The 15,083-nt window shown below is 51.0% G+C and overlaps 1 protein-coding gene across 2 annotated transcripts in view; it reads left to right on the top strand.

The window, feature by feature from the left end:
• Positions 1-15,083, top strand: part of TBCD (tubulin folding cofactor D) — a 160,909-nt gene that overhangs the window by 95,354 nt on the left and 50,472 nt on the right. For both annotated transcript variants that reach the window (XM_059046889.2, XM_059046890.2), the window contains exons 15-18: positions 76-133; positions 3,184-3,213; positions 7,387-7,472; positions 13,161-13,241. In XM_059046889.2, the coding sequence (XP_058902872.1) occupies positions 76-133; positions 3,184-3,213; positions 7,387-7,472; positions 13,161-13,241 (255 nt within the window). The remainder of the gene's footprint in view (positions 1-75; positions 134-3,183; positions 3,214-7,386; positions 7,473-13,160; positions 13,242-15,083) is intronic.

Here is a 15,083-nt window from a genome sequence, read left to right as displayed (position 1 = left end):
GGGAGGCTGTGGGGTCAGCGCCCCAGGCGTCTGTGCAGATTGCCTTTCACTGATCGCCTTCCCTCTTTCTCACAGCGCACTGGTGATCGCTGCCGTGTTTGACCGAGATGTGAACTGCAGGAGGGCAGCCTCTGTAAGTTTTCCTGTCCTGTTCCTTTTCTCGAGGGTGTGGGTGGCTCTGACCTGTGACCGACTCCCTGGAGAGGCTGTGGTCACCGGCTTGTGAAGCAGGAGGGACACCCAGGGGATGGGGGCCCATGGCGGGTGGCTCCCACTCCTTCTGGGTCCCAGCTGAGGAGTGGGCTATAGCCCGTGGAGGGTGGGTCACGACGGGTTGCCCCCGTCCAGGTGGGGATGGAGAGGGGGCCTAGAGGGTCCACGGCTCAGGAGTGGGCAAGTGTGCACAGTGGGTGCTGCTGTCTGTCTGACGAGGGAGTGTCTGGCCAGGGATCAGCATTGCAGCCTCGCCTTCTGGTTGATGGGGTGACACGGAAGCACAGCCTCCGTCCTCAGATGCAGGGGCTCCATCAGGTCACAGAGCCCCCTGCTCCCTTGCAGCTCCTGATGGCCTGCCTGCTCTCTGTTCCCTGAAGTACATGGGGTCCTTGAAACTTTCTGGTTTCCAGAAGAAGTTTCCCAGGAAAGCTCAGGACCTCATCTGTGTCGTGCAGTTTCTCTTCTTTTGTCTTGAGCATCAGTAGGAAGCCTAGGGATTCTTCGGGATTCTTCGGGAAGTCTTCACGTTTGTGCCCTGATAGTTACCCTCAGGCAGGAATTGTAAGACTCATTGAAATACAGTAAGAATCTTTTGTTAAATCTGTACTTAAAAATTACCTTTTAGGGAATTCCCTGGCGGTCCAGTGGTTAGGACTCCGTGCTTCCACTGCAGGGGGGCCCGGGGTTCCATCCCTGGTCAGGGAACTAAGATCCCACAAGCAGCGGAGTGTGGCCTAAAAAAAAAAAAAAATTCTATTTATATTTTCTTTTCTGTTTATTGGAACCTAAGAGCTAATTTGGGGAAGCAGTAATAAAATCAAAGCACTGATACTTTTTACCCTGGGGAAGAGGTGGAATAAAAAAACAAATAATTTTCTTTTCAAGTTAAAATTAAAATCCTTTAAAATCAGCAGAGATTCTTTGCATTTAACACCACCTAAGTGACCCCTGCTTACCTAGTGGTGCAAGGCTAAGGCAGTGAAAGGTACTTTTGTTCGAAGCTCATTTGAAAATGTCAGGATCACGTCCCTAATTACTGGGGATGAAATTTCTCTCACGGCGGAGCTGCTTCCCCGTGAAGACGTGTTTCGTCCTTTTTGGCTCCTGTTTGTGCTCACGTTTTGTGCTCTCCCTGGGAGCCTGCCCAGCAACCTCGGGCCTCTTTCCCCAGCGCCCGGGAGGTGGGAGCTCAGTGAGGGTGGTGAGCTGTCCTCTCTCTCCGTCCTGTGCCCTGGGGGCACCACCTCTCCGGGTTGTCAGGTGCCGGGAGGCTCTCACCACCACCAGCAGCCCTGGGAGGATGGCCTTCCCGTCATACTTGGGTGTCGTGGAGAGTGACAGACGGGAGGCCCACCCGGTTAATCACGGTGAATATATTTATGAATTTGTGAAAAGATGGCCCATTAAGCGGTTGTTCAGTGCTCGTTGTTGTGCGTGTTAGAAAGTGCCCAGCAGGCCCCCAAGATGTGTCTCCCCAGTGGCCACCGGCTTCTGGCGGCAGGTTTGGGAGGAGGCAGTGGGGCCAGGGAGTCACGCTTCTCTTGACCTTAGATGTCCTTGAGGCCTGGGCGTAGCCACGAGTCCCAGTCTTTTTCATTGGACGCCAAACTGGATGTTTAGTACTAAACCCCGTATTATTTTTTGATGTGATATAAGTGGACTCACACGGTGTGACCTTTGGGACTGCCTTTCCTGCAGCACCCTAATAATACTGGGTAGAGCCATTCCTCCCATTTCTTCTTTTTCAACACTGTGTCACCATTTTAGGACTTGTGCTGTTTCATGTAAATCTCGTATTATTTTTTACCTTTTAAGTGATGTCACCAGAATAGTAAATGTGTTCCTAAATAGTGCATGTTACGTACATTGGCATTGTATCTTTTTTCCATTGCCTTTTGGTTGGTTTCATTTTTTGCTTTTAGATTTTCTTTAATGAATTTATTGCAAAAGGTGCAAAATGATACATAGCAAAAGTCAAGTCTCCCTGCTCCCAGTGTGAAAGCTGCATGAGGGCCCTGGGGCAGCGCCAGTCCAGCTGTGCCTCCCCGGGGCCACCGAGCGCGAGGTCTTGGAGACAACCAAGCTTCTGGTTTTCTCTGTAACCTGCCAGAGGTGTCGGGTGTGCATTTAAACATCACGTGAGGGTCTTTGTGTTCCATTGTCTTGATTCCTTGTGCACAGCTGCATGTGCTCCTCCCAGCACCCCGCAGGGGATGATGAAGTTGTAGCTGAAATGAAAGTCCTAGAGGTTACGACCTCACTTCCAGGAAGCTCCTGCCCCAGGCATTGGGGCTGCTGTCTGCAGGCAGGGTCACCCCTCCCAGGTGCTCCCTGAAGCCACCAGCCACCTGCCCTCTGCCCTCTGACCTGTCTCTCTGGTGGATGGCGCGTGGCGATGAGGTTGCATCGTGCGCAGCTGCACGCCTTGGGCATTTGCTAGCTGGTGGCAAGAAGGTCCACCTAAGGATGCCTCATTCTAAGGTAATGTTTTGACCTTCTGAACGGCCCAGCTCTGGGCCTGTGAGCAGGACGTGGAGTGTGTCCGTGGCAGGTCCTGGGGAGGGCAGCATGGGGAGACCCGGCACTCCGTGTCACCGTCCTGTGAGCCGTCGTCACACATCCCCAGGAAAATGATTTGTGTTTTGGGCTTTTAGTTAACCAAACAGATATGACTCTGTTCTTATTTTTGTATCTAAGACCTTGAATTAGGCTTTGGTGAGAAGCTCAGCATTGGCCACTGAGCTGATTTTATAAACTTGAATTCTTAAATCATGGTTTTAAAGCGCATCAGGATGTAAAAACAGAAAGATAAACCAGCCTTGAGGCTCCGAGTGGCCAGCAGTGAGGACCTTTATTTAAAAAACAGCCATGGCTCATTTGTCTCGCGCTGGGTTTGCTGTGCGTCCATCACTCGTGCCCAGCGAGTACACGCCTAACTCACCGCTGTGTTTGTGCTTCTCTTCCTAGGCTGCTTTCCAGGAGAACGTGGGAAGGCAGGTATGGCTGTTTCCAAAAACCTTCATTCCTAAAACTTCCTGTAGGTGTAGAAGTAGAAGTAGTAAAGCTACAAATGTGGGTACAGAATTTACCTAGAATAAGCTAGTACTTCACACTGTGACTTCCAGTCGCAGGTTCACTCGTAACGTGACTCAGGTGAGTGTCGACACAAGTTTTAAACAATTAGTCGTCGTTTTACAGGAAACTCGAATGTGTAAGTCATTGTCACACATGTCAGAAATCAGTGCCTTGTGCGTTGCCGGGGGCCTTCTGATGTCAGCGGTTGCCCTTGGGCGCCAGAGGGGTGTGGGCAGAGGAGCCTGGCAGGGCAGGGGCAGAGACGTGACCCCTGCCTGTCCCGCGTGTGGAGGGAGGAGCCAGCTTCAGCCTGCCAGCCGCCCCACGGCCCCGAACCTCTTACTGCGGTCAGCCTGGGCTGGGAGGTGTGGCCTTTGTCCCCAGGTCACTCATACTGTGTGTGACGATCACCACCGTGGGACATGTGGCCAGTGTGGCAGCACATGAGCCGTCCCGAGGGTCAGCTTCCCGTGGCCAGGGGAGCCCAGGAGACAGGTCTGGGCTGGAGGTGAGTGCGTCGTGGGCCTGGGGAACAGCAGGTGAAACTGGGGACGGGCGGTGACGGGCCTTGAGGGGCAGAGGTCAGGCTGCAGGGCCAAGGGGAGCCCACGCGGAGTGGCTGCTCAGCAGGTGGGCGGACAGGAGAGGTGGGCGTGCCCAAGAGGGAAGGCTCGGGCAAACACGGGATTCCAAGACTCCTGCCTGGACGTCTGCGAGAAAGCGTGCGTGCAGGGGCTGTCCCCTTGGATGCCCTCGAGTCTGTCGGGGTTCCCACGGCGGGGCCGGCCTTGCTGTTGAACCAGGGCCTGCATTCCCAGCGCTGGGTCCACTCGCCCTTCCTGGGCCGCCAGAGGCCAGGGAGAGGGGATGATGCTGCAGCTGTGGCTTCCACGGGGGTGATGTTTGGGGCACGGTGGGAACTTCTCCCGGAAGTGTGGGCTGCTGGGTGAGGCGCCTCTGTCCACGTGGCCTGGGTGTTGGCGAGGGGTCCCCCAGCCCTCGGGGTAGAGCAGAGAGAGGAGCCAGTGGGGCTTCAGGCTGGACCAGGTCTGTGGAGGGCGGCCGACCTGCTGACTTTCCATCGAAGGCGACAGAGCAGCCAAGGGGCGGAGAGTAGGGAGGCTTAGCTGGAGGTTCTGCAGCCTGTGCTATGAGCTGTGAGCGTGTGTGTGTAGGGGCCGGGGCCTTGAGGTGAGGTGTCCAGTTCTGAATGCAGTGTTAAGGCTAAACTGATGCCAAGGTGGGTCCAAACGAAGTCTCAGATTCCACAGTCATCGCCAAAGACAGAGGGAACCAAATCATTCATCTTGAACTTGAATTCGTGCTACCTTGAAATTGTTGGGGTGCTGCCTCATTCTGTGGGTGTGCTTGTCTGTGGAAGGAGCCCAGTAAGGTCACAGCCTTTCTTCTGTGGCTGGGAGGTGACTGAGACCCAGTTTCCTTGGGTTTCCCTTAGTCCTGTCTACCTGGAGCCCTGAAAACTTAGAAGAAAGCTGGTCACTAGACAGAGATGCCAACCTCTGGCGGCAACAGGCTTCGCTGTGTCAGGGCAGCGAGTGCCGCCCGCAGGACGAGGGAGGCTGACAGGGAGAAATGTCGGGTTGTCGAGGGGCCCGCAGGCCAAGATCCGGGCCTGGAGAGGAGGGCAGGGGCTGTGATCCAGAAGGGAACTGCTGGAGGCTGAGCCAGGGGAGCCTGCCTGGGCACCCTGAAAGTCAGAGCCCAGGAGAAGAGGTGTCTCCCGCCCCCACGGCACCCCTGTCGGCAGAGCCCCAGGTTCCAGAAGACACCAGGGCGGTCAGGAGCTGGGCAGTTACTGCTCCCCGTGCAGTCGGAGCATGGGGGCCACTCAGGTTGGGGGGGTCCGTCAGGGAAGAAGGTGAGCAGCTAGGGTCCTTGTGCCCTTACCGTCCCCGTCTCCCCGTGCACTGGTGTTTACGGTAAAACCGGCTTGCGCGGTCCAGGGGAAGCCATGCCGATGCTTAAGAGGTGCGTGTACTGTGGGCCTGCGCTCGGTGACGTCCTTCTGCAGCTTGGCAGGAACGAGGAGGAGAAGGATGTGAACCTGCCAAAGGAAACGGGGGCGCCAGAGGGGAGTGTGGAGAGGGCACATGCGTTCCCAGACGTGGGGCGAGGCTCTTAGCGGCCGTGTGTGGTGGACTTGATGAGGGCATGAGGGGCGAGTGAGGGGCAGCAGGGGGCGCGTTTGTCCACGGCCCGGGGGTGGGATGTCCTCCGGGCTCCTGGGTGCGAGCACAGACCCTGTCTTTGGCCACCTTCAGCGACGGGGGAATTTGCAGGAGGAATTTGGTGGGGGGCCCGTGTCTCCGTCCAGGCTCACCCCTGCCCACCGGGGACTCAGGCCTGAGCGAGGGGTCCTGAGTCTCCACTCGCGGCTCCCAGAGAAACCTCGGGAGGAATTTGCTGGAACGCAGCCTCTCTGTCCATTCCGTCCCTCCTTGCAGGGATGAGCCGTCTGGACAGAGGTGTGACGCTTCGGTATGCAGTGGCTGGACCAAGAAGATCTTGGGGTGTCAGGAGGCATCTGAATGTTGCCCAGGGGGCGGCAGGCTTGGGTGGTGGGGCAGAGGGCATCACCTCCTGCAGCTGGAGTGGCCTTTATCTGACTCGGCCTCAGGCTGGTCTGGGGTGGACTGCAGTCCAGCAGGAGTCAGCCTGGTGCGCGGTTGCCCCTTGGGTGGTGGGGGGCCATCCCCTGCACTGAGCTGTGTCGGGAGACTGATTGGCTTTTAGGTTCACTTGGGAACCAAACCTCTGATCCTGACATTGTGTCCGTGACGAACATGCTGGGGTCTGTTGACAATTTGGCGTCAGATCCCAAGTTCTTCATGTGTGGGGCTCCCTCGAGATGGTGTGGGAGGTTAGCAGTCTGTGGGTCCCTGGTCTACGGCTTGCTCAGAGTGGGGAAGGGCTCTGGGGACCCAGGCCTCACCACACCCCCCTATGGTTGGTGACAGCAAGGCATTCACTCCTTGGTCGAAAGTTCGTCATTTATGTCCTTTTAGAAAACTATTTGGGGACTTCCCTGGTGGTGCAGAGGTTAAGAATCCGCCTGCCAATGCAGGGAACAAGGGTTCGAGTCCTGGTCTGGGAAGATCCCACATCCCACGGAGCAGCTAAGCCTGTGCGCCACAACTACTGAGCCTGCGCTCTAGAGCCCGCGAGCCACAACTACTGAAGCCCATGCGCCTTATAGCCCACGCGCCACAACTACTGAGCCCGTGCACTCTAGGGACCATGCTCTGCAACAAGAGAAGCCACCGCAATGAGAAACCCGTGCATCGCAATGAAGAGTAGCCCCTGCTCGCCGCAGCTAGAGAAAGCCCACACGCAGCAACGAAGACCCAACGCAGCCACACACACACACAAAAACCTATTTGTCTTGTTTTCAGATTTTCAAGTATTGTTACCAGAGAGTGGTATCAATAATAACTTGCAGACTTCGGGGTAGGGCCTGGACCTAGGCTGGGAGTGTGTCCCTGGGTGTGTTAAGGGGGGCTGTCCACAGCTCCCCAACCCCCTGTTTCAGAGTCTGGTCGTGGGTGTCAGCTGTCAGGCCCCCACATGGGACCTCCCAGTCGTTGTCTTGTTCATTCTCCTGCCAGCCGTGGGGGGTGGGCTCTCGTCCAGGATTCATAGCCCAGTCAGGTGCCGGCCCTTCCGAGGGGACTCTGGGGTCCTTCTGGCCGCCGGGGCATGGGTTGAATGAAGTTGGAAGCTTTAATTCTGCTGAAACCTGATGCCTTTTTATGGTGTGTGGTTTAAAGAAAGGGCTCTTAAAACATTTTAAAGTTGAAATGCTTGAATTGTTAGGAAAAAAAAATTTAAGTGGTTCAAATAATTTTAGCACAGTGTCCAGCCTTGGAGAGGCAGTTAGTAAAGTGACCTGACTTGGAAGTCCTTGGTTGAGTTCGGTTAAGTGGTGTGTAGTTTTAGCTTTCAGTTTATATCATGCTTCTTAACAAAGAAGCATAAAAGTAACATATGTGCGTATGATTATCAAACTTTGAAAATGCCTTTACTCAATAAAATAATATTTGTCTCTTTTTTTTTTCCACTTTATTTTTTCATTAGGGCACTTTCCCTCACGGGATTGATATTTTGACCACAGCTGACTACTTTGCTGTTGGTAACAGATCTAACTGTTACCTGGTCATAAGGTAAGTTTTAATGTTCATCATAAAATATAATGTTTTCTTTGAGTCACAGATTGGTTTCCACCATTGGTTTCTTCAGCCTGGAAGGTCCACTAAGAGTAAATTTATGTGTGAAAAGTTAAAAAAGGAATTGAAAACTGTTTTGAAACTTGTTTCAGATTGATTGGACAGAATGCATAGTGTATGATTCTGTTTACATAAAACTTTGCAAAATGCAAATGAATCCAAAGGGACAGTAGCAGGTCAGGGGTGGCCTGGAGAAGGGGGGTGCGGGATCTGGTCCTGAGAAGGGTGCTCATGTTTTAAAGAGGTATTAAGAGTTTCAAGAACAGTGCTGTGGTGATTATTTTTCTCTTAAACCAGTCTGTTTCACTAGCTGTTTCGTTGAGAGCTTGGTCTTTTACAGAGAATAGCCACAAGCCAAAACGGTGCGTTGCTTTCTGTATGGCCGCTGCTCCACTGGGGAGTTTCTCAGAATGAATGCTTAGATTGGTAGTGACTGTCCTTCTTTTTCTGTTTCAATAAAGTAGTGTTTCCCAAGTTGAAGTTATCTCTAGCTTGTTTATGAGATGAATAAGAAAGAGGTACTTGAGAAATCAGGTCAAGGAATAGATATTTAACATCCCTAACTGCGGTTTGCAGAAATCACATCAAAACTTAATTTAAGTAAGTAAGTAAATAGTGGGGCAGTGAGTCCACCTGTCTTAGTTAACTCATTGCAACACTAATACAGGATGGGCATGATTTTATGAAGTGACTTATTTGCCTTAAATTGGGAGAAGATACACGCCAGTGCTTTTAAAAATTGTTAACCGTTATGGGTCTTAAGGGTAGATTCCCTAATACCCCTGCTGTGCAGACCATGCAGAAACTACATTTCGCCATAACCAGCATGGACAGATTTTTTTTTTTTTTTTTTTTGCGGTTTGTGGGCCTCTCACTGTTGTGGCCTCTCCCTTTGCGGAGCACAGGCTCCGGATGCGCAGGCTCAGCGGCCACGGCTCACGGGCCCAGCCGCTCCACGGCATGTGGGATCTTCCCAGACCGGGGCACAAACCCGTGTCCCCTACATCGGCAGGCGGACTCTCAACCGCTGCGCCACCAGGGAAGCCCTTTTCGTTTTATTTAATGTGGCATTTGGCCTCCTTCCCAGAAACAATCTTTGACCAAACACTGTATTTTTAGCATCCTTTCCACCTTTCTTCAACATTTAATGGTCTTCTGTGCCTTATCAGTTCTTTTCTATTTTAATCCTGTTTCCTTTGATTGTTAATATTTGAACATATATTTTACATGGGGAATCTCTTACGTTTGCCTGAGTTTCATGGGTAAAAGAACTCGTAGTTTTTGGCCTTGGCATGCTTTTCTTGTGCCTGAGGTCTCTGCGCTGGTCTGCGTTTCAAAGGTGGGCTGGCTCAGGAGCCTGTGCTCCGCAACAAGAGAGGCTGCGACAGTGAGAGGCCTGCGCACCGCGATGACGAGTGGCCCCCGCTCGCCGCAACTGGAGAAAGCCCTCGCACAGAAACGAAGACCCAACGCAGCCCCCCCACCAAAAAAAAATCAGCTTTGTTTTTGTTCTCCTGTTTTTTTTTTTCAGGCACTCAGGTTAGTTTATTAATTTTTTTATTTTTATTTTTGCTGTGTTGTGTCTTCGTTTCTGTGCGAGGGCTTCCTCCAGTTGTGGCAAGCGGGGACCACTCACTATCGCGGCCTCTCCCGTTGCGGAGCGCAGGCTCCAGATGCGCAGGCTCAGTAGTTGTGGCTCACGGGCCCAGTTGCTCCGTGGCATGTGGGATCCTCCCAGACCAGGGCTCGAACCCGTGTCCCCTGCATTGGCAGGCAGATTCTCAACCACTGCTCCACCAGGGAAGCCCTGTTCTCCTATTTTTGTTCTCTCCTATTTCATTACATATGATTTACATACAGTAAAATTCACTAATTTAAAATGTGGGTTTTGGCAGATGTGTAACCACTGCTGCAGTCAACACAGGGAATGTTTCTGTCGCTACAGAAAGTTCCCTCGTGCCCTGGCCCTGACAGCCTCTGAGCTGCCTTCTGTCGCTGGAATTGACCATTTCTAGAACCTGTAGGACAGTCACGTGGTGTGCGGGCTCCTGTCACTGTATGTCATCGTTCATCCATGCTGCTCAGTAGCGGTCCACTGCGTGGACTGCAGCTTGTCTCCCACTCACCAGCTGGTGGCCGTCCGAGCCCCTTGGCTTTGGATGTTTGCATATGGTGGTGCTTCTATTTGCCCAGCTGTTTTCTGCTGTGACATAACGAGCAGTCGTGAGCAATTTTTATTGGTTTGTCTTCTTGCAATTGTAAATTTCCTTAACAGATTGCTGGCACCGCAACACCGTGCATCCTTCTAGAGAAGCATTTTGTCACATTTTGCTTTCTAGTAGTTTGCTTTCCAGTCATTTTACACGTTCCTGTCCCATGAGTTCTGCAAACTGAGGAAACCTCAGAGTGAACTTTCTCTCTTATTTCCTAACTCGGTGAACAGCATGCCATCCACATCATCAACTCAGTTTTGCTTCTCCTTCTCTCATTCCCCACGTCCGGTTGGTGACCTAGTTCTGTCACTCTTGCATCCCTAACAGCCCTCAAACGTTCACTCTGCTTGTCTGGTCAGCCGTCACCGTAGCCCAGCTCTCACTGTCCTGTACACTTGCAGAGCCTCCGTGACCCCACCCCCGTCACTTGTCTGAGTGCAGAACGGAGTGCTTTCTCTTTGTCACACCACCACCCTGCCTCCCGGCCCCCAGCGGGCCGTGCATCCTCCTTGGCTCACCTCCCCCAGTCCTCCGCCCTGTGGTGGACGCCCCTCTTGGTTTGCACTTGGCCGCCGTGCAGACCGAGTGCTCAGTAAGTGCTGAGCGCTGCCTGGGCTGGCAGTGCCAGCAGTGCGTCTTCTCCAAGGTCAGCCGCTAGTTGGTGCCAAAGCTTGGACTAGAAGTCAGGTGGCCAACCTCCTTTTTTCTGTGAGGCCACTGTTTTCTCTGCCTGCGTCTCTGGAAGCTTTGGAGGCTCAGCATGCTAGCCTGGGGTGGGTCTATCTGTTGGGTGGGCCAGGGGCCTGTAGGTTATGTGGGACCAGGAATTGTGTCTTGCCTCCATTTCTGACAGCTTCGACAGCTTGTCTGCTGTCCTCACTTTTCTCCTTTCTTCTTCTGACTCTCTCTCAAGCGGTTTCATCACCTTTAGGGGGGCTCTCAATCCACCTCGCTGCTGGTGAAGCCTCTGCTTTTCTTCCTGTCACTCCCAGAGCAAAGATTTTCCCTGACTTGACTCTCCCAGACCTCACACCTTGTAGCACACGCATGCCCACCCAGCACCCCGGTTCATGCTGTGCACGTGCAGTGTGCCCTCACAGGATTTGGGTGAAATCCTGATTCTCCCTTCTTGGCCTTCGGTGCCATCCGCTCTGTCTCTCAGCCTCCGTGTAACACGTGGGTGGTGGTCAGGTCCGTGGTGGGGTTATGTGGATGGTGTGGCAGGTTCAGACAGTATTTGTAAGCAACTGGGTGTTTTAGAGGCATGAAGTATAAAAGTGCATATTTTGGAATAAGTGATACATGTTCGTGGTATAAAATTCAGAAGGTGCAGGGGGTGTTTAGGGAAAACCAGTGCATCTCACCCCTCCTTCCAGGCACCTGGTTCTACCCTGGGGGGTCCCGGTTGGCCCCAGTTCCTTGTGTCTTCTAGAGCGATTTGGTTCATATCATGCCTGTGGGTGTGTCAGCTTCCTTCTGTGCGTGCTGAGCGGTGGCACACAGTGCACAGGGTTGGAACCCCCGCAGTGCTCATCTTCAGAGGCTTGGTCCAGTAGAGGCTCACCTTGGGGATATTGTGGGTTCGGGACCAGACCGCCGTAATAGAGCGAGTATCACGTTAAAGTGAGTTGCACGAGTTTTTTGGTTTCCCAGTTCCTATGAGAGTTATCTTAACACTGTACTGTATGTAGTCTGTTAGGTGTGCAATAGCATTCTGTCTAAAAGAACAACGTGCATGCCTTAATTTAAAAATGCTTTATCGCTCAGCAGTGCTAACCCTCATCTGAGCCTTCAGCAAGTCACAGTGGTAACATGAGAGATCACTGTTCACATATCACCATAACACATATAATGATAATATTGAAAAAGTTTGAAATGTTGCAAAAATTACCAGAATGTGACACAGACACAAAGCGAGCAAATGCTTCTGGAAAACGGTGCCGACGTGCTGGATGCAGTGCTGCCACAAACCATCAGTCTGTAAAATATGCAGCATCTGTGAAGCACAGTAAAACGAGGTCTGCCTGCAGTGATAATGATGAGCTCTTAGCAGTAAGGAGGCGGCTCTGTGTGTACTGTTACATACAGCAGAACATATACACTGTATGCTGCCTGTGACGTCCTGCATCTTGGAGAACCTTCCATATCTGGACATGGAGTGTGACCTGTAGATCTCCCTTCCTGGCTGTTGGCTTCTGTCCACTCTTTTGCTCTTGTAAACGATGTGAAGTGAAAATTCTTGTATATATCACTTCTCACCTGTGTGGTTATATCTGAGTGAATTAACAGAGTGGAATTGCTAGACCAAAGGGCATTACATTTTCAGTTTCCTGGGCAGTGTCACTTGCTGTCTCTAGAGGCTGTGCCAAGACGCTGTCCCCAGCAGTGTCTCTGTACGCTTCTAGAGCCTTCCAGCAGCGGCTGTCAACCCCTCTGACTTTGGCAGTTTGACACATGGACAAAAGTTTCCTTTCCATTTTCCATTGAATGAGGCTGAATGTTTGAGCTGCATCTTCTTTCTTTTCTGTACACTTTAATGATTTTTCTACTAGGTGATGGCATTTTCTTATTGATTTGGAAGAACTCCATTATACAGAAGGCTCTTGTTTGTGATAGCAGTTGGCAGATATTTTTGATTTTGTTTATGGTGTGTTTTTCCTGATAGCATTTTTCTCTTTTGGTTGAGTGTTTGAATGTACCAATCTCTTCTTTTTTGGCTCTTGGGTTTTGAGTCATAATTAGAAAGGCCTGTCCCACTTGGAGATTATATTTTTTTAAATTCTCCTACGGTATTTTCAGGCGATGTAACTCTTACTTTTAAGGCATAATAATGCTCCATCAGCTGTCCTCGTACGAAGCGTACAGTTCAGCGAGTGCTTGCAGCACGCACACCTGGGTGACGGGCGCCGTCACTGAGATAACGGAGGGCTCCGCACCTTGGCTCCAGGCGCCGCCCGTAGCTCGCTGATGCCTTTTGTAGAATGTCACACGTGTGGAGTCAGAAAGGATGGACCCGTGTGCCTCGCTCCTGAGAGAATCAGCACAGTGGTTTCTGAGAGTCATGCTTGTTGTGTGTGCTGGTAGCTTGTTCCTCTTTGTTGCTGAGCTGTCTTGAGTATGTGGCTGTTCCGCAGTTAATCTGTTAGTCCATCTGTTATAGACATTTAGGTTGTTTTGTGTTTCGGGCTCCGATGAATGAAGCTGCTTAAACATTTGTTTAGAAGTCTTTTTGTGGATGTATATACCTTCATTTCTTTCGGATACATACTTACAAGGGGATTTCTGTATATTTATAAGAAACCGCCAAACTGTTTTTGAAAGCGGTTGTACCATTTTACGTTCTCATAAGTAGTGTGTGTGTGAGTTCCTGTTCCTCCACATTCTCACCATCTCTGAATATTGTTTTTTCCAGCACGTTTATTGCCGGCTTTCCTGAATACACACAACCAATGATAGACCACCTGGTTACCATGAAGATAAACCATTGGGATGGGTAGGTTTTGTGTTTTTGTGTTTGCCTAATTAGCCTATCCGTCAAATAAGAATTCTTATTTATTCCCAAAGGAGAGGTTAAATTGAGCTCGTAAGCCTTGAGTATATTGTCTGATTGTAGATTTCTTTTTTTTTTTTCAGTTTATGTACATGTATATTATATATATATATTTTACCATTTAAAAACTTTTCATTTTATATTGGAGTATAGCTGATTAACAATGTTGTGATAGTTCAGGTGCACAGCAGAGCTACTCAGCCATACAGAAACAGGTATGCATTCTCCTCGAACTCCCCTCCCACCTAGGTAGATTTCATATTTTAAAGTAACTCCTGAGAAGTAACGTAAGTTCCAGTCTTCATGCCTGATGTGTTGGTTAATGGTCTATCTCCAGGTTTACTTCTGGAGACCTCAGTGAAGTCTGCTGGGTGTGCCATGGCGGGCGGGTGGCCTCCTGAGGGTGAGGACCTTAGGCTGTGGGGTCTGCCTCATCTGCTCTGCAGCCAGGGCATCCCACCTCGAGTCCGATCCGTGTGGCCGCTTAGCCGTCCTCTCCATCCTTCCTGGAGCCAGGCAGGCCTGTAGCTTTTTCGTGATTACAGAGCAGCTTCAAGGTGTCTTAGCATTTCCAGCAGCTAAACGTGTCCCTCCAAAGGGGAGGGCCAGTGTATAACCCAGAGTGGGTATCAGCGCTTCCGTCAGCACCTCTGGGGTGACAGCTTATTTCCTATTGGGAGGCTCGGCATGGCTACTGGTGCTCAGGTCGTGGTCTGAGGGACACAGACGCCAAGTAGCTTCTTCAGGTTCTACGTCCGGAACCCCAGCTTACAGTGGGTGTTAGTTGCAGTCAATAGGACATTTAAAACTAAAATTGCAGCTGTGTCATCCATGGTGTTAGACTAAACTTTTGAGCTATTGAAGTCGTCTCCAGCTGTTGTTGAAATGTTTATTTCTTCTTTCAGTTCTGTCAGGTTTCCTTCACATATTTTGGGTGACTCTCTGGTTAGGTGCAGTTACATTTCTAACTTTTGTGTCTTCCAGATGTATCCACCCTTTATTGTTATGAAATGTCCCTTTTTGCTTGAGGTTAGATTTCTTGTCTTAAAGTGTAATTTGATACTATTATGGCTGAAGGGTCATCGGTAAGCTTTTTCTTTAAAGGGCCGGAGGGTAAACATTTTAGGTCACTGTCCCATGTATTTTATTGTTTCTTTCTTTTCTAAGATTTATTATTTATTTATTTAATTTATTTTTGTCTGTGTCGGGTCTTAGTTGTGGCACGCAGGATCTTTGCTGAGGCACGCGGGATCTTTCGCTGGGGGGCGCGGGCTCTTCGTTTTGGTGCGCAAGCTTCTCTCTAGTTGTGGTGTGCAGGTTTTCTCTTCTCTAGTTGTGGTGCACGGGCTCCAGGGCACATGGCCTCTGTAGTTGTGGCATGCGGGTTACAGGGCGAGTGCTCTGTAGTCTGCGGCATGCGGGCTCTCTAGTTGAGGTGCGTGAGCTCAGTAGTTGTGGCGCACGGGCTTAGCTGCCCCACTGGCATGTGGGATCTTAGTTCCCTGACCAGGGATCGAACCTGCATCCCCTGCGTTGCAAGGTGGATTCTTTACCACTGGACCACCAGGGAAGTCCCCTGTTTTTTTTTCTTTTTAAACCCTTTAAAAATGTGAAAACCATTCGAAGCTGGGACCTTACAAAAAGAGGCCTCTCACAGCCACTACTGTCCTGCACCCTTGTCTGTGTGTCAGGGGGATGGCAGGTGGTCCCGCCTTTACATCCAGCCTGACAGCGTCTGCCTTTTGTTTGAGGGCTTCAGTCCTTTCACATCTGAAGTGGTTATCA

The sequence above is a fragment of the Kogia breviceps genome, chromosome 19 (assembly GCF_026419965.1).
Source record: "Kogia breviceps isolate mKogBre1 chromosome 19, mKogBre1 haplotype 1, whole genome shotgun sequence".
NCBI lineage: Eukaryota > Metazoa > Chordata > Mammalia > Artiodactyla > Physeteridae > Kogia > Kogia breviceps.
Note: the sequence above shows the minus strand (reverse complement) of the source record. Positions and strands in the feature narration are given on the sequence as shown.